The sequence below is a fragment of the Emys orbicularis genome, chromosome 3 (genome assembly GCF_028017835.1).
Source record: "Emys orbicularis isolate rEmyOrb1 chromosome 3, rEmyOrb1.hap1, whole genome shotgun sequence".
In the NCBI taxonomy this organism is placed as follows: domain Eukaryota; kingdom Metazoa; phylum Chordata; order Testudines; family Emydidae; genus Emys; species Emys orbicularis.
The window spans coordinates 181708141-181727817 of NC_088685.1; the positions used below are offsets into that span (position 1 = coordinate 181708141).

Consider the following 19677-nt stretch of genomic DNA (forward strand, 5'->3'; position numbering starts at 1 on the left):
ATGGCTGCGAAGGGCTCCCATTCTTACCTGAAGCTGGAGGGGGAGATCGAGAGGTGCCGGGCGGAGTGTCAGTGGGACAGGCTGCCCGAGCTGGTGAGGCAACTGCTGCTGCCAGCGGCCAGCCCCCCGCGGAAAGGGGCCGGGGACGCGCAGGACTCCGGTGAGTGAGGCTGAGCGGGCGATCCCCGCTTGGCTCCAAGCTGCCCTTGCACAGGGAATCTCTCCGGCCGCCCGAGCGGGGCAGCCCTGGAGCCAGCGGCGCTGCTAATCCATGCCGAGCCCAGCCCCCGATCAGGCGTGCAGTGCACAGCTGTGAAGCCAGCCTTCCCTAGCTGTTTGAACGCTGCATTGCTCCTGTGTAAATGCTCCCGAGCACTGACTGTCCTTTCCGCAGCCACTGAAACGTGCCTGGTCCCTGTGGGGCTCACCAGCGGGGTGCTGATAGCAATGGGCTTTGTGGGATTTTCGCCCACATTAGCGTACGTGTGTGGAGTTTGTCTCCTGTTTGCATAGTGTGATCTAAGGGAATCTCTAGGGATAGCCAGACTGCAAAAATGTGTCTGTAACCACCTTTTTTTTTTTGGTCATGAACCCCTAGCCCTCCAGCGTATTTAGCTGGTTTGATCAGGAAATGGCTAAATTGGGAATTGGAGAGTAGCTCATTTGCAGCTTTGGCTACTGGCTGAGTCAAGATATGTCCCTTGCAAGTGGAGAAGTGGAGATTCACTTAGTTTTAAAAATTAGAGCAAAAACATATATATTGCGGTAGTGCCTTAAGGCCACAACCAAGTTGGGCCTTGTGGTACTAGGTGCTGTACTAACATATAACAAATGAAGTCCCTGCTCCAAAGAGGTTGAATAGGGGTGGTTTGAGCAGCTGGCCTGATCTCTTCTGAAGTGTTCACTCCTCCTATAGAAGGAAATGCTAGAGCAGGGGTGGGGAAACTTTTTGGCCCGAGGGCCACATTGGGGTTGCAAAACTGTATGGAGGGTCAGGTAGGGAAGGCTGTGCCTCCCCAAACACCCTGGCCCCCGCCCCCTATCTGCCCCCTCCCACTTCCCACCCCCTCAGAACTCCTGACCCCCCCAACCCCCCCCCGCTCCTTGTCCCCTAACTGCTCCCTGGGACCCCACCCCCTATCCAACCCCCCACCCCCGTTCCCCATCCCCTGACTGCCTCCCCCCCCTCGAACCTCCACCCCATCCAACCGCTCCCTGTCTCCTGACTGCCCCCTGGGACCTCCTGCCCCTTATCCAGCCCCCCCCCTTACTATGCCGCTCAGAGCAGCAGGAGCTCGCAGCCATGCTGCCGTGCTGCCCTGCTGCCCGGCAGGAGTGGCGGACCAGAGCGCTGGCGGCGCAGCAATCTGAGGCTGCGGGGGAAGGGGGACAGCATGGGAGGGGCCGGGGGCTGGCCTTCCCAGCCAGGAGCTCAGGGGCCGGGCAGGACAGTGGCCATAGTTTGCCCACCTCTGTGCTAGAGGATGTGCTAAGGATCTCACTCTTGAGCAGGCCGACTGTCTCAAAAAGTGGAAAGAGGAAAAATACTCCCAGAAGAGTGGGTGACTGTGTATGTAGTCATGCAATTACAATGATTCACATGTCTTTGTAATGCTGGTCGTGATACTTGACAACAGGAGGAGCAGAGAGACCCAAAATGTGAACCTGCAAGAAAAAGAGACTAGTCTGCAATCTTCAGGGAAATAATAATTTAAAAAAAGTAAACAAAACTCATGGCAAAATTCAGCCCTCATTTATTCCTATGTACCACTGATGGAATTAGTGGGCTTTCATTGGTATAGCTCAGGGCAGAAATTGGTTTTACGATTCTAGCTCAGCAAGCATATACCTTGTAGATTACAGATTTGCCCCCTTTTTTCATGCTGCGTATCTAAGTGGGGAGGAGACTAGTAACAGCTAGGATGATTCATTTTGTTTGAACACACATCCTGTTAAGATTTGCTCACCCAGAGCCTTAGAGAATATCCAGAATGAACTCATCTGCAAACTGCTCTCTAGCATTTGGAAAGATTGTGTGGCTATGTTTATCTTGGCCACACTTTAGACAAGGGGTTCTCGCAACAATTTTTTTGGTGGCCGTACTTACACTTTTTTCTAAAATTATTAATTTTTCCCCTAAAGTTAATAAAGTAATATGCACATATATACATCAAAATCATTGTAATTTATTTATGTAAGGTTTGGTTTTTTTTTTTTTTTTTTTTTGCAGACTCAATAATAAAAATGCACAGTTATCTCTATTCTTTACTGGACCTAACAGAATAGAAATACAAATATGGTGCTTTGCATGGTCTTGTCTTTTTAATTATTGTTTCTTGTGTTTTTTTGGTAAAAGTAAACGTCTGTATAACAATTCTGAAGTAAATTTAAAAACGCTTTTACATAATTGAAGTCCAAATAATAACGAAAAACATATTTGGGTGGCTTGGATCTGGGGAGGGGAGGGGTGGGGAGGGGACAGGAGGCATGGCTGCGGCTGGCCAAGGGCTCCTCTGGGCAGGTCAGGGGGCTCAGGGCTTTGCCCAGCCCGGTGCTCCTCCAGCTGTGGGGGGAGGGGTGCTCAGGGTTTCTCCAGGCGGGGGGCTTGTGGCTCCAGGCGCAGGGAGTCTTGGGACTCCAGCTGCCGGAGGCGGGAGCACAGGCAGAAGGGGTGCAGTCAGGGCCAAGCCTCCCCAAAGGGGGGCTCCATCTGCTGCCTATGCGCCCGCCTCTCACCCCCTCACCCACTGCTCGCCTCCTGTGTCTCTCCTCACCCGCCGCTTGCCTGCTCACTCCCCAGCCAGAGACACCCCCCTGCCCGCCGCGAGAACTCCTGCTCACTGGTGGCTCACCACTCACCTCCTCACTCCCCCGCTCACAGCCAGACCCCCCTGCCCACCTCCTCACCCTGCTGCTGGCTCGCCTCTCACCTCCTCACTGTGTGTGTGTGTGTGTGTGTGTGTGTGTGTGTGCAAGTTCGGGGCCAAAGTGATTTTTATGCTCACTGTTCTTTGATACCACCTTTGTAAGAGTTAAGGCAAAATCTATATATCTGAGATCTCTTCCTCTATCCTCAGCCTGCTAGTTATCTGGGCTCAGATACTACCTGCCATCTATTCGTAAATAGATAGTTGATCTGGTCTCTGTTGTGACGGGGTCTAAACTGTGGAGGTCTCGACCCCTGAAATCCATCTCATTCCACCACATCTGAAAAAAAATCTATGAAAGTGTGACCACTGTGGACATTGTATTTGTTTTCTCCCTTTTTTCCGGAGCTTCTTAGATCATTTTATTTCTTATGATTGTAGAGGATGCTCTCTTATTTAAATGTATCATGTGTTGTTATGATGTACTGATGCCCTCCACCCCAACCGAAGCATTCAAGGTAGTGTAAGTTATAAATAGCCAATATATTTTTATTATCTATTTCCTGCCAGTGTTTTCATCCCATTGGTAGGACACACTGCTTTGTTATAAAATTGTTCATGGGTGGAGTGCTGGGCTACTTTATTAACACCATAATAGACAAAGAATTTGGAATTTGTAAAGATAAGTAAATGATATAGACTCTTGCTAAAAATGACTTTTAAGAAACAAAATGAAAAGGACCTGATCCTGTGACTTAATTCATGTGAGCGTACTGGTACCACTGTTGAAGTTGATGGGACTATTTGTGTGAGTAAAGTTGGTCTCATGCAAAAGTGTTTACAGGATGGGGCCATAGAGTTCTTCAAAGGCAGTGCCTTTTTGAGCAGGGAAATTGTTTGATGTATTTGGGCTTGTTTTCACAACTGCAACTCTTTAAAAATATATTTTGTTTGGCTGTAGAATTAGTAAGAATATAGGCTCCAGCCCCGCTGTTCAATCTGTGTTGCAGACCTTTGTGCCTATGTGGAGCTGCACCAGTTTCACTGGGGCTTTTGCACAGGCACAAGGGTTTACCGTGCGGCTCTGACTGCAGGTGTCAGGGCCAGAATCAGTGGTAAGATTTTTTTTTTTTAATGTATTAGTTTTTACTTTGTAAAATACTGTGGCAGTTTTTGCTTACAAGTACCGTGTGTGTGTGTGTTTGTGTGTGTATGTATATATACACACCTCTACTCCGATATAAAGCTATTCTCGGGAGCCAAAAAATCTTACCGTGTTATAGGTGAAACCGCGTTATATCGAACTTGCTTTGATCCGCCGGAGTGCGCAGCCCTGCCCCCCCGGAGCACTGCTTTACCGCGTTGTATCCAAATTCGTGTTATATCTGGTCGCGTTATATCAGGGTAGAGGTGTATATATATAATTTTATTTACTGTGTATTTTTTTGTTTTATAAAGTGATGTAGTGACTTCACTGAATGTAAAATGACAACGTGTAGTGATGTGAAGTCTTATTACATAGCAGGGCAAAATATAATGTGTGAGCATGCTAAGTCCCTCTGACTGTTAGGACCTATTTATTAAAAATGTGAATGCAATTGCGACCCTAATATATAAAAGTATTTACTGTGGTTGTTCAAACAAACTAGGTAATTGTGCGTGCACAAATGGGCAGTTATGTATCTAACTGGCCATTTGCAGATGCGGTAAATGCATTCACAATTTAAGAAAGCAACTGAATGTGCTTTGTAAAAATACAAAACAAAACACCCAAGAAAACTCGGCCTTAATGCCAGATTGCTTTCTAACTATTTTTCTGTGTAGCAAAAATATCATATCTGTAATACTATTAGTGTTTAAAAATTGTCCTGTACATATTAATTATAAAAAAAAAAAAAATTGTTCCTGCATTCTCTGTGCATTGAAAATTCCCTACATTTGGAATTTTAAGTGCATGTGCAATGCAGGCTTGGGCCTTTGTTCACATATAAATCAATCTAAAGGCTTGACCCTTAAATATTAAAATGTGTTCTTACTAACATTAACGCTTACTTCTGTGAGTAATCTCAATGATTTCTTTATTCTGCAAACACTGGCATGTGAGCCACTTGACGCATATGAACAGTCACGCTGAATGAAGTTACTAAGGGTATGTCTACACTACGAGAGTACTTCGATTTTAGTTAATTCGACTATGTGGAATCGATATTACAAAGTCGAACGTGTGTGTCCACACTAAGGACAGTAATTCGACTTTGTGAGACTTTGTGAGTCCACACTAACGGGGCAAGCGTCGACATTGGAAGCGGTGCACTGTGGGCAGCTATCCCACAGTTCCCGCAGTCCCCGCTGCCCATTGGAATTCTGGGTCGAGCCCCAAATGCCTTCTGGGTAAAAAAATGTGTCGAGGGTGCTTTTTGGTGCCTGTCGTCATCCGTCCGTCACTCACGCCCTCCCTCCCTCCCTGAAAGCGCCGGCGGGAAATCAGTTCGCGCACTTTTCTGATTACTGACAGCGCGGACGCCACAGCAGTGCGAGCATGGATCCCGCTGCGACCATCGCTGCAGTTGTGGCAGTTCTCAACGCATCGCAGCTTCTCATCCACCTTTACCAGAGGCAGCTGCAGATAAATCAGGAGAGGAGGCTACGGCACCACCGTGACGGCATGAAGTCGGACACTAGCTCCGACCTCTCAGAAAACATGAGACCCAGCGCCCAGGACATCTCGCTGTCACTGGGTCTTGTGGATACTGTTGAACGGCGATTCTGGGCCCGTGAAACAAGCACGGACTGGTGGGACCGCATAGTGCTGCAGGTCTGGGATGAATCCCAGTGGCTGCGCAACTTTCGCATGCGGAAGGGGACTTTCCTCGAACTGTGTGAGTTGCTGTCCCCTGCCCTGAAGCGAAAGGACACCCGGATGCGGGCAGCCCTGACTGTCCAGAAGCGAGTGGCCATAGCCCTCTGGAAGGCCAGACAGCTACCGGTCCGTCGCTAACCACTTTGGTGTGGGCAAGTCTACCGTGGGGGTTGCTGTCATGCAAGTAGCCAAGGCAATCGTCAAGCTACTGCTATCAAAGGTAGTGACCCTGGGAAACGTGGAGCTCATCATAGATGGCTTTGCCGAGATGGGATTCCCAAACTGCGGTGGGGTTATAGATGGGACTCACATCCCTATCCTGGGACCGGACCACCAGGCCAGCCAGTACATAAACAGAAAGGGATACTTTTCCATGGTGCTGCAAGCACTGGTGGACCATCGGGGACGTTTTACTAATATCAACGTTGGATGGCCTGGCAAGGTTCATGACGCTCGGGTTTTCAGGAACTCTGGTCTGTTTAGATGGCTGCAGGAAGGTCTTTACTTCCCGGACTACAAAGTAACTGTTGGGGATGTGGAGATGCCTACAGTCATCCTCGGGGACCCTGCATACCCGCTCATGCCCTGGCTCATGAAGCCCTACACTGGCGCACTGGACTCAGGGAAAGAACTCTTCAACTACCGGCTGAGCAAGTGCAGAATGGTGGTGGAGTGTGCTTTTGGCCGTCTCAAGGGGAGATGGAGAAGCTTACTCACTCGCTGTGATCTCAGCGAGACCAATATCCCCATTGTGATAGCTGCTTGCTGTGTGCTCCACAATCTGTGTGAGAGCAAGGGGGAGACCTTTATGGCGGGGTGGGAGGTTGAGGCAAATAGCCTGGCTTCTGAGTACGCCCAGCCAGACAGCCGGGCGATTAGAAGATCCCAGCGGGACGCGCTGTGCATCAGGGAGGCTTTGAAAGCCAGGTTTCTGACTGAGCAGGGTCTCCAGTGACTGTTTACTTTGTGGACACAGATGCTGAACCTGCCCCCGTTTCTTTACCCAGTTACTGTTCACTATCCTTCCAAGATACATACCCCCTTCACCACCTTCCCAACAAATAAAATCTGTTCCGTTTTGTTAATGAACAAGGTTCTCTTTCTTACTGTTTTCGCGGGAATGTTTTAAACCGGGGACGCAGACTGTGGCGGGGGGCGGGTTTAGTGTTCTGATGCAAATGATGCTTCTAAACTCCGGGACTGACAGGCTCCGCAGTGCTGGATTGGTTGTTTCAACGGAGCCTGCCAGCAGTCCTGGGCGGGACTGCGTGTATGTGTCGGCCAAGTGACTTTCTGGCAGGGGGCGGAGGGTAACAGACCCCCTGCTGCGTGGCTCTGTGATCCAGGATAAGGACCGCGGCATAAGATCTCTAACTGCCCTCCCCCGCCACAAAGTCACAGATCAACCCCCTCGCACCCCAGAACATGAAAACCGCCTCCCAGACTGACCAGGGTAACTGGTGACTGCACTGTGTATGTGTCCTGATGCTGGACCTGCCCCCGCCTCTGTAGCCTGCTAAAGGTGACTGTCCTGTCCAAGTAACAAACCCCTTCCCCCCCTTCAGACAGTATCCCCTCTAAAAGACACTCTCGGAAACAGTACTTAACAGAAACAGATGTTTTATTATGAACCGCACATGAAAAGGGGGGGGGAGGAAACTTGGACGTGGGCTTCTGTGAGATGGGTAGGAAAGGACTTTTCAAACTTTGTGGAACGAGAGCCTTACATTGCTGCAGCAGTGTGCAGGGGCTGACTGAAAGTTTTAACGGCCCTTGCCGCCCCTCCTTCTTTGGACTTTTGGTGAGGGGGGTGTGGGACTTGGTGGCGGGGGAGGGCGGTTAGAGATAGACAGCAGCAGGGCTCTGTCCTCCTACCTCCGGTCTTGCAGAACATCCACTAGGCGCCGGAGCGTCTCCGTTTGCTCCCTCATTAGGCCAAGCAGGGTTTGAGTAGCCTGCTGGTCCTCCTGGCGCCACCTCTCCTCCCGTTCCATGACTGCTCTGTGCATTTGTGACAAGTTCTCCCTCCACTGTGTCGTCTGGGCTGCCTGCTCTCGTGAGCAGTCCATAAGTTCATAAAACATGTCCTCATGCGTCTTCCTCTTCCTTCTCCTAATCTGCGCTACCCTCTGGGAGTGTGATGCCAGGGTGGGTTGGGAGACAGTCGCAGATGTGTCTGTGGGAATGGGAAAAAGGGAGTGAATTCCTGAGACAGATAAATGAAGTTGCTAACAAAGAACATAGTCTTTCTCTGTGAACAACACCATGCACTGCACCTTTCACATGCGCACTCAGGACAAGGTCGAATTTTCGGCCCTCGCCTTCAGTGCCTGGGGTCTTGCAGTTGCGATCAGAGAAGCGTGGCAGGACACCTCTACTTTTGTTGCAGGAAAACATGGTAAGCCGTAGACTTGTGGCAGCTTAAAAATGTAATAGTAGCACTGGGCTCCTTTCGCACTGAATGCAAGGCCACTCTCTGCTGGCAGCAATCAGGGAAGCATGAGCTCTGCCCCTGTCCCACCACCTCGTGGCTGTCCCCGGGAAAGATCACTGTATGCTGCCCCTCTGCCGCCTCCACCGCGTGGCTGTAAAGCAGTCCCAATACTAACATTCCCCTCCCTAATTTAAAGCAGGGCGTCATGTGCGATATAACTCTAATGAGGATCTCGGAGAGCGAGAGGGGAAGAATGCTTCGGGAGACCATGCAGAGGCCAGGGCCGTATGCCGCCATGCTGTGCCGTGCCATGATCCCGGACTACTTAATGGACTCATGGCGTGGGAACGTGTGTTACCACGGTGGACCGAACAAGATCGCCCTGCCACGGAACCTGATGCGCATGCTTGAGCGGTACCTCCAGGAGAGCTATGCTGAGCTATCCCAGGAGGACTCTCTGTCAATTCCCGGGCACATTGACCGTCTTTTCGTTTAAGTGCAGTATAAGGGACTACAGAGTGGAGCGTCCTGTGGTGGCCTAATCATGAATATCCGGACATTATTTGATTTTTTATACATAGTTAGGACTAAATAGTTGACTAAGCCAAATAAATCATGAACACCAAATTGCTAATAGAGTTAATATTCCTGTTTTGTTATAAATAAAAGTTTCTATGTTTAACTGAGTGAATGAAAAGCCCATTCTTAACAATATAAATATTCCAGTTATGTTAAAATTACATGTTTAGATGTTTAAAGCACTCACTGCTTGATCCTTCCCCTGATTCGGTGTCCGGGGTAACGGCTGTGGACGGTTGGTAGGGGATCTCGGTAAGGGTGATGAAGAGCTCCTGGCTGTCGGGGAAATCAGCGGTGCAAGCGCTGTCGACTGCCTCGTCCTCCTCATCTCCTTCCTCATCTTCCCCGTCCGCTAACATTTCCGACGAGGAACCGGCCGTGGACAATATCCCATCCTCTGAGTCCACGGTCACTGGTGGGGTAGTGGTGGCGGCCGCACCTAGGATGGAATGCAGTGCCTCGTAGAAACGTGATGTGTGGGGCTGGGATCCGGAGCGTCGGTTTGCCTCTTTGGTTTTTTGGTAGCCTTGTCTCAGCTCCTTGATTTTCACGCGGCACTGCGTTGCATCCCGGCTGTATCCTCTCTCTGCCATGGCTTTACAGATCTTCTCGTAGATCTTTGCATTCCTTCTTTTGGAGCGCAGCTCTGAAAGCACGGACTCATCGCCCCACACAGCGATGAGATCCAAGACTTCCCGATCAGTCCATGCTGGGGCCCTCTTTCTATTAGATTGCACGGCCATCTCTGCTGGAGAGCTCTGCATCGTTGCCAGTGCTGCTGAGCTCTCCACGCTGTCCAAACAGAAAATGAGATTCAAACTGCCCAGACAGGAAAAGGAATTCAGATTTTCCCGGGGCTTTTCCTGTGTGGCTGGTCAGAGCATCCGAGCTCGAAGTGCTGTCCAGAGCGTCAACAGAGTGGTGCACTGTGGGATAGCTCCCGGAGCTATTACCGTCGATTTCCATCCACACCTAGCCTAATTCGATATTGCCATTTCGAATTTAGCGCTACTCCTCTCGTTTTCGAGGAGTACAGAAGTCGAATTTAAGAGAGCTCTATGTCGAACTAAATAGCCTCGTGGTGTGGACGGGTGCAGGGTTAATTCGATGTAACGGCGCTAAATTCGATATTAAACTCCTAGTGTAGACCAGGCCTAAGACTATTTGTAAATTATTCATGTGTGTAAATTATTCATGTGTGTAACTGTTCACAGGATGGGATCTTACACGTGGTAATAAGAGTTATGCTTGCCCTAATTATTTTGTAGAATCAAGCTCCAAACTTGTCTTTAGTTTAACTGTGGGATTTGGTGTTTTTTTTTTTATTTTATGTTTTCCCTTCCCCCCCCCCCCCCCCACATATCTGAAACTTGGCATACAGATCTCAACCAATTTTCTACAGCCAGGGTCCTGATTTAGCAAAGCACTTACACACATAATACATGCTTGTACATATGTAAAGTTAAGCATGTATTTAGGTGTTATGCTGAATTTTGGCCTAAATTATTAGCCCTTGAAAACGGGTTCACAGTGGAAATTTTGAACAGCTGAATTAGTGATGGCAATATAGTGAAGTCTGCTACCAAAGTAAATGCCCACACTTGTAAAGATATCTTCAGATGAAAGTGGGAATTGTTTTTGCCTTTTTTTCCTCTCTTCTTTTTTTGGTAGGAAACTAACATTTCCAATAAGCAGAAGAATCATCAGTTTCTTCATAGCCTAATATCGTCTTCTTGTACTTACATTTGAACTCCTTAGATAAGGGGGAATATTATACAGTTGGACAAGATTCTCTGTTTGTTTTTCTATCCTACAATAGATGGGAATACAGCACTATGTGACTTCTCTTATTCCTTCATCTGTGTCTTTCAGTGGACTATGGGAATCTGCTGCTCGCAGAGGTCCTTCTGGAGCAGTGCTTAAAGGAAAACCTTGCCAAAATAAAGGACTCCATTCCATTAATGGAAAAGAATGAGCCAAAAATGAGTGAAGCCAAAAAGTATTTGACTGGTATTCTAAACAGAGGAAAATTACTAGTAAGTACTCTCAGTAGATGCAAATCGTTATCATGTTGATGCTACTGTGACATAGTTGTTAGACAGAAATACAAAACATCTGCATCATTTATCTGTGGCCACCTGTTCTGTGCTCCTTAATAATGTCATTAATGTACCATTTGTTATCTCTTTGTGGTATCTTCAGTTGGAAGAATCCCTTTTTAGGAGTACTAAAGTAAATTATATGCTCATTTACTGAAACACATTAATTTTTTTTCTGGCAATCATTTGAAACGAGTTGGCTTGAAAGGGTAGGAATTTGCTACATTATCGGACACATCATACTTCTATAACCTTGCTTTGAAGGATTGAAAATTAACACTAGTCTGAAATCCTGGACTTGCTACAGTCTATTTAAGGGCCTGATCTTGTGACGGTTGCAGAAGGCCCTCATTTTGCATTTATTTCAATGTATTTTTAGGTACTTGGGCAAAGATTTTCAAAAGTGACTGGTGCTTTCCCTCTTAGTTATTTAGGTTTCACTGCCTTGGTACTTGCAACGTCATCATCCTATTAGTTCTCTGTTCATCCACAGAATCTTTCTGAGGAAAATGGGGAGACAAGACTTAAATTTCAATGTTAAAACCCAAGAAGTTAAAAACAAAACAAAGAAACAAAACCCTCAGACCTTCTGGGCCTAGTTTATACATCAGAGACACAATGGAGGTCACAAACCAATTACTGTTCTTTTGGAGGGCACTTAAATTTCCAATAGGCCACATAAACTGACTGTGTATTATTGTTAGAATGTGCAAACTGTAGTGGGGTACAGAGGGACCCTGCATTCACTGTGGTCCACAGCTGCTTGGGCAGTGAGGAGCATAAACAAACTAGCTCCTCACATCCCCCCATCAGGCATGCATATCCCTGGCCCTGTCTGCCCAGGGGGGCTGCAGGAGACACAGAGTTACTGTGACTCTGGGGTTGCACTATTCCCTGTGTCATGCCAGCTGGGGTAGGGAAAGAAGGCTGGAAATGGGTTTCTGTTCTTTAATTTGAAAAGAGGAAACCTCATTAGGAATCACTGGGGGTATCCGTGTAGTGGGCTTGCCACAGGGCAGGTGGAGCAGTGCCCCGCTAGGAAAAATAGAAACAAATCCTGTGTAAAATCAGTGACACTGTCCCAGTTCTATATGCCGTCCACAACTGGTAGTGCAATAGAATAGCTCTACCAGATCCATGTGAGGGTATCAACTCTGGTGCCCCCATGTTGTAGGTTCCAGAACAGGGCTTCAGAGCAGTTTTTGACACTTTATTACCCACTGATCTCAGACTTAAAAGCATGAGCTTAAGACTGGAGTCTTTGTCCGCCAACCGTGTTCCACACCTAGCTTTGGAGAGTTAACTACAAGGGAAGCCAGCAGTATTGAGACTAGAAATGTAATGCTGAAAGGGACCTCAAGAGGTCATCAGGGCCAGCCCCCTGTGCTGAGGCAGGACCAAGTATACCTAGACCATTCCTAACAGATGTTCTTGATTTTTGCTTTATGTCTAGCACAGTTTTCTCTGAGGTAATGCTGTTTTGCTCTCCACGTATCTCATCACAGAAAAATCTTTATTTTTCCAGCCTAAATATATGACTGAAGCAGTGTTGATCCTTGGGAAGCTCCATTATGTGGAGGGATCCTACAGGGATGCAGTCAGCATGTATGCCAGAGCAAGAATTGATGACATCTCCATAGAAAATGAACCTTTGTACCGTCTGCGCCTGGTGACTGAAGCATTTGTTATCAAAGGTAATAAGTTGTAAATGTATCTTAGAAGTAGTTACATATTTAGGCTGGGATTTTCAAAAGCACTCAGCACTGGCCTCACTCTGCTCCCACTTAAGTCAGAGGGAGTCTTGCCACTCATTTTAGTGACAGCAGAGTTAAGATATGCTGAACACTTTTTAAAAAATTCCACGAGTAATGCCTATCTAGTTTAAAATATACATCTACAGAGATATTACAGAATCTTACTCCATACGTTGTAAACTTGACTGACTTACAAAAAGAAGTTAGGAAATATTAGAGCAGGTAAGGAATGTTGTAGTAATAGTGGCCCTGATTCAGCAATGCATTTAAAGTTTAAATTAAGTGCATGTTTGAGTGCTTTGCTGAATTGGGGGCCTATGTTTTTCTTTAGAAGGAAGGAAAGGACATATACGCACAAACTTTGAGTGACCTACATAAAATAGTTAATACAACCTCGCCAAGTTTTAAAATCAGAGGGGTAGCCGTGTTAGTCTGGATCTGTAAAAAGCAACAGAGAATTGGGCATTCACCCACGGCTCCAATACATCTGTTAGTCTTAAAGGTGCCACAGGACTCTGTTAAGTTTTAAAATGTGAACTGACATAATATGTGTTTTCAAGGTGGCTACCATATTGTTGCAATGCATGCCACATACTATCAGATCTCTTGTATACAAACAGCAGTCTCTCCTTTTTTCTTTATTTTGTTTTAATTCTCCACAGCTTATTGAGAGACCTTATTGAAAACAGCACCTATCATTAGCAAAACTGCATGTAATTTTTGAAAGTGAAAAAAACTGTTGACTGATGAAAACAAACAAGCCCTGTAATCTTCTCCTTTAGTTGCTTTCAGTTCTTTTATAAATGTTGCTAAAATATTGCTATCTATCTACTGCTTTCTACTCTTTTCAGCATTTCCGCCAGCTTGTTAGGTGAATGAGAACTCTGTGATGATCAGATATCCTCAACTGGTATGTAAAAAGAAAAAACAAACCAACCCAAACCCTGTTTGAATGTGCCGTTAGCACTGATAGTAATTTGGATGTGTTTCATGATCTCACACAGTCACAGCATTCTGCTTTTTAAAAACCTGTTTGTTGTGCTTCTTTGCTGGCTTTGGATTTCTTTTCTGTGGGCATTGGATGACTCTACTGTGGTAGTGCGCTTGTACATATTGTAATTGATTTGATTTGTAATTTGCACTTACTCCTTTTGTTGAGAGAAGAGGGGAGGACTGGTGAAAGCTACTGATACGCGTATTAGCAGTGTGTCCTAGAGCAACTAAGGGCCCAATCTAAAGCCCTTTGAACTCCATTAAGTCTTTCCATTGACTTCAATGGGCATTTGATCAGGCCTTATATTAGCTACATAAGTTATTGTAATGTGTGCATATAAACATATCGAAAAGCATTGCTTCTTAGGGCCTGAGCCAGTGAGGTGGTGTATTCCCCATCCCCTGCTGATGCCACAGGAAGCTGAGGTAGGTTTGTGCCTTGCTGGATCAGGTCCTGTCTCTTGCTAATGTTTCATGTTTGTAAGTATGAAGATTCATGATGGCTTTTCCTTTTGGTTTGGCGTGTGTGTGAAATTCAAGAAACATGTCACCTATGCTGCATCATTTTCACTATTTTCATTTTCCCCTCTGATTTATGGGATTAGTCTACAAGCCAGAAGCATGTAGGCCTCTCAGAATTCAGTTCTGTTCTTTCATCATAAATTTCGGACAGAAAAAAGAATCCTGCTCGAGACTTATCCCAGCTAAATTTGTTGAGAAAACACAGCTTTCCTACTTCCTATTAGTAATACTATTATTCTGATGATGAATTATTTGTATTTTTGTACTTGCTTACAGAGCAATGAAACCCTCTTATATTTATTTAGTAGCATGCATAAAATTATACAACTGTAAGTTTCTGCATGGACTCATTCTGCAGGGCAGAATAAGGAGAGTTGTCCTTTATTTAAAAACAAACAAACCTGTAGCTCCAAAATGAAGTTTACTGGATATTTTCCCTCCTTTTGCAAATCTCTGGACATAAATGGATCTTCAGTTGGTTATTAACTGGCTTAATTCCATTAAGTTCAATGGAACTACTTCTCAACTGGTTTAAATTGGATCTGGTCCAAAGTAATTTTCAGTTTAGCACTGACCATAGGTCCTTGCTTATTGTGAAAACTGGTTTAGAAAACAATCCAAATCAGTCTGAACCCACAAAGACTTCCTTTCAGAATAGAACCTACCCTTCTTCTTCTTCTTCTTTTTTTTTTAAGGTTTGGATGAAGCATTAAATGTACAGTCAGTTATTTTCCCTTTCTACCCAGAACTCGTTACACAGTCAAGAAAACACCCTTTAATAACAACTTTTTTAAAGATGACCCTGCAGCACCACTGCTTTCATTGTTCAAGGCCAATTCTACACCAGCAGAGTTTTTTCACCAAAAGTTTTGTTGATGATCAAAAAGCGCTTAAAAGAAAATTGTTATTGCCCGTTCATACTGTCTTCCTCTGTTGGCAGAGCGCGTCCACACTTGGGGCAGTAGCATCGACAGTGAGAGCAAAACATTGTGGGTAGCTATCCCAAAGTTCAGCTCTCCGCCTTCTACCACTGGATCTTGTGGAAAGGAAGAGTGGATCGCAGCACATCATGGGGGTCAGGGCTCAATCTCCCATGATGCATTGCTTTCCATCCCAGGAGTCCATGTTCTTCCACCTTAAGTCTGCGGCATTTTTCAACGTCCCTTGTTTTCTGCTCGCCCCACCAACTGTGTCTGAAAGACTGGATCCTGCATTGCAGTCAAATGCTCCACTAGCTGTCAGTAACCAATTGCAGTGCAGTTAATCGTAAAGTTCTGAACTCAGTAGGATTCACAGTTGTGTGACGTGCTGTCTGACATCGATAGGAGCAACATTAGATTACTTTTGGCATTCACGGAGTAGCTGCACACAGTGGATTGTTGCTTTTGGGCTCGGGAACCTAGCAATGAGTGGTGGGATGGCATCATTATGCAGGTCTGGGATGATGAGTAGTGGCTGCAGAACTTTCGGATGAGAAAAGCCCCTTTCCTGGAACTGTGTGCTGAGCTTGCCCCAGCCCTGCGGTGCAGGGATGCCCAAATGAGAGCTACCTTTTCAGTGGAGAAAGGCATGGCAATCGCAGTGTGGAAGCTGGCGACTCCAAACTGCTACTGGTTGGTCACAAATCAGTTTGGCGTTGGGAAGTCGACTGTTGGGGCTGCGTTAACGCAAGTGTGCGGGGCCATTAATGGCATCCTGCTACGAAGGATCATGACTCTTGGTAATGTATGTGAAATAGCAGATGGCTTTGCAGAAATGGGTTTCACTAACTGGAGGGGCAACAGATGGCACGCATGTTCCAATTTTGGCACCGGACCACCTTGTGACGGAGTACATCAATAGGAAGGGGTACTTCTCCATGGTGTTGCAGGCGCTTGTGGACCACTGCAGGCGTTTCACTGACATCAATGTGGGGTGGTCTGAAAAGGTGCATGACACGTATATTTAGGAACACCAGCCTGTACAGAATGCTGCAAGCGTGGGCTATCTTTCCAGACCAGAAGATTACAGTAGGGGATGTTGAAATGCACATAGTGATCCTGGAAGACCTGGCATACCCCTTAATGCCTTGGCTCATGAAGCCTTACATGGGAAACCTAGATAGCAGTAAGGAGGGTTCAACAATAGGTTGAATAGGTGCAGGATACCCTTGGAATGCGCGTTTGGGGGGGAGGGATAGCTCAGTGGTTTGAGCATTGGCCTGCTAAACCCAGGGTTGTGAGTTCAATCCTTGAGGGGGCCACTTGGGGATCTGGGGCAAAATCAGTACTTGGTCCTGCTAGTGAAGGCAGGGGGCTGGACTCGATGACCTTTCAAGGTCCCTTCCAGTTCTAGGAGATGGGATATCTCCATTAATTATTAATTATTAAAGGTGTAATGCCTTTACGGCAGGTTAGACCTCAGTGAGGATAATATTCCCATGGTTGTTGCCATATGTTGCATGTTGCCCAATATTTGTGAAGGCAAGGGTGAAAAGTTTGCTCGGGTGGACTGCTGAGGCAGAACACCTGGCTGCGGCTTTTGAGCAGCCAGATACCAGGGCTATGAGAGGACACAGCGGGGCGCAATTCAAATCTGGGAAGCTTTGAGGCAACACTTTGAAGATGAGAACCAGTAATGTATGTTGCTATGCTCTGGACTACAATGCTTAATGAAATCGAGTTTTGCTAGGGAGCACTTGTGATTTTTGTGGCCTGGGATTCAGTGTAAGCAAATGATTTAACTGCTTGTTTGTTTTTGCTGCCATGTGCTATCACAGTTTGCTGGAAACAAATCACACACACACACACACACACACGCACACACACACTTGCTAGTGGGAGAGGAGGTACCGGGGAGGACCGACTTTCAGAGCTGTGTGTCTGTGGGGGTGGAGTGAACGGGAAAGCGAGAAGTCCCAGACAGGGGAAAGCAATTTGTGAATGGAGTTTGGGGAAAGCATAGGAAAGAGTTCTGAATATGCTGAAGGGGAGAGCAGGCATGCATCTGTTTAGGCTGGAGGGTTATGAGGGATTGTAGCATGTCAATTTGCTTCTCCATAACTTTAATCATCCTCTCCGTTGCATCCCTAGAGTAGGTCTCATTTTCTTTTCTGTCCTGCATTGATTTTCCTCCACTGCCTGCGTTCCCTGTTTTCTGCATCTGAGCATTGCATGACCTCCTGGAACATGTCTTCCTTTCTCTGTCTTGGGCACTTTCTTATCAGGTGGAGGTGCTCTGCCGGTGTGTAGGGGGTGCCTCTGAAGGCCACATCTGCAGAAGCACAAGGAATGATACACAGATGCATGATTAAATAACATTTAAATCACAGACTCTCGATCTCATGACTCCCAGTCCCTTGCAGTTGTCAGAGCCACAGTAAACTGCTGCAGCAGAATCACAGAACCCTGGTTCCTGAACCAGAATAAGACATAAACAAGCCTTTCAGTTTGCCTTTAATTCTTAGTTGTGGGAGTTCCTCACTTGTGGTCAAAATGCACTAGATGCAGGTCTGGGGATGGGATGTAAAGGCATCTTACATTTCTCCTGTGTGCTTCCCTGTTTCTGGGGCTGCACTGTGTATTGCCATTCCCTCTGTTCTGCGTTAGAACAACATGCAGGCTGCTCTAACTCAGGCAGGACTGCCATAGCCATTAATGGATGGACATGCAGGGAAAGATCAACATAGTGCATGGACATCCTGCCATTCTCTTTACTCTGCTGCAACAGTAAGGACCTGTTGCATAATAGCTCCTATGAGCCTCTCCGCCATTGCTGAATCACCATTAGGCTTGGGCTTGCTAAACCACTTTTAGGGCCAGATTATGCTGGTTGTATGATGCAAAGCAGCCATGCCGAAGGGCTTGGCCCAGAGATCTGTATGTGTGATCAAGTATGATGTGAGATTGCAAAAAGTTTATAAAAATATTTTATAGTAAAAAAAAAAAAAAGTTAATCATTAGACATTTGAAAGCTGTAATTAGAGGCCTTTGAGGAGAAATATAGGGTCACAACCTTAACTCAGTTGGACTAGGAGTGGTGTTTGTTTTAAAGGAATGGTGTTAGAGTAGCTGACGTATTATGGACCCTGTTAAAAATGTCGTGCTTAGATATGGGCTGAAAGCAAAGTTCATAGGCATAGGTTGTCCCTACAAGGGGCCAAATCTGGACAATCTGGAGTCTAAATCAGCAATTCCCAAACTTTATAGGTTCATGTACCAACCACCTTCTTACAAAATGGATGTTTGAAGTACCACGTGCAAATTTCTCCTTTCTGTGTACATTTTAGGCCTTAATAGACTTTACTTAAGTATTTACGGACTCCTAATAAAATAAGTTTTGAATCTGGCTGATGGATATCCACCTGGGGTAACTAAAAGAATGAGGAGTTACGCTGGGGAGAGTTAGAGGACATGAGGATTACAGCTAGTTGGAAATTTTTCAATGAAATGGTTTTTCATCAGAAAATGCCAGTTTGTCTAAACTTTTCATGGGAAGGTTCCAGTTCTGACAGAACCTTTGTCAGGAGAGGTTTCCAGTAGAACTTCTGCTCAAACTCAGAGTAAGAGAAGGAGACACATCCCAGAATAGCTTGGAAGACGGGGTACTCACTTGGGATATGGGAGACCCAGGTCTTGAATCTGAATTTAGGCAGAGCAGGGATTTGAACCTGCATTTCCTACCACCCAGGTGAGTACCCCAACCCCCAGGCTGTTCGCTGTTCTGAGGTGGGTGGGAGTCTCTTTGGCTCTTCACAAAAAACTTCAAAATGTCTCACTTTCATCCTGATGTCAGAAATTCTTGTTCCACAGCACAAAAAGTTTTGTGAGACAGCAAAACAGTTTCCCATCAACTTTAGTGTAGTTCACGGGTCTCAGGTGGTGAGTATGTGTAAATGGGAAGGGGTGCTCAGTGGGGATGGTAGACAGGTGTGATAAATGAAGTGGGGAGCGGGGGGATAGCTCCCTTTTATGGACACCCAGCCAGCCAGTTAGCTATAAGTCCCTCTTGGTGGTTGTTCTCTGCTTGCTTTACCTGTAAAGGGTTAAAAAAGTCCCCCAGGTAAAGGAAAGGGAGTGGGGCACCTGACCAAAAGAGCCAATGGGAAGGCTAGAACTTTTTAAAATGGGGGAAAAAATTGCCCTTTGTTTCTGTTGTGGCTCTCCAGGGAAGAGGGGAACAGGGAGCAGTTATGCTCTGAGAAGCTTTAAGCCAGGTATGATCATAGATAATCAGATCATACCTAGAACTATTTATTTGGAACCCCCAAATGTGTAAGTAGATCAGGAAGGTCTAGGAAGACATGATTAGGGTTATTTCTTTTATTTTTTTATTGGCTTGTGGACTCCTCTGTGCTAAGCCCAAATGCTTTTTGTTTTGCTTGTAACCTTTAAGTTGGACCTCAAGAAGGTTATTCTTGATGTTTAAATTTTGTAAGTGGTTTTAAATCTAGCAAAAGCCTAAGTTCCAGATGTATTTTCTTTCTTTTTGTTTTTAATAACATTTACCTTTTTTAAGAACAGGATTGGATTTTTGGTGTCCTAAGAGGTTTGTGCATGTTGTCTAATGAGCTGGTGGCAACAGCAATTTC

The 19677-nt window shown here is 46.0% G+C and overlaps 1 protein-coding gene across 2 annotated transcripts in view; it reads left to right on the top strand.

Annotated features, from left to right (window-relative positions):
* The window catches only part of TTC7A (tetratricopeptide repeat domain 7A), a 287398-nt gene continuing 267721 nt past the window's right edge, over positions 1 to 19677 (top strand). For both annotated transcript variants that reach the window (XM_065400900.1, XM_065400899.1), the window contains exons 1-3: positions 1 to 160; positions 10613 to 10776; positions 12365 to 12533. In XM_065400900.1, the coding sequence (XP_065256972.1) occupies positions 1 to 160; positions 10613 to 10776; positions 12365 to 12533 (493 nt within the window). The remainder of the gene's footprint in view (positions 161 to 10612; positions 10777 to 12364; positions 12534 to 19677) is intronic.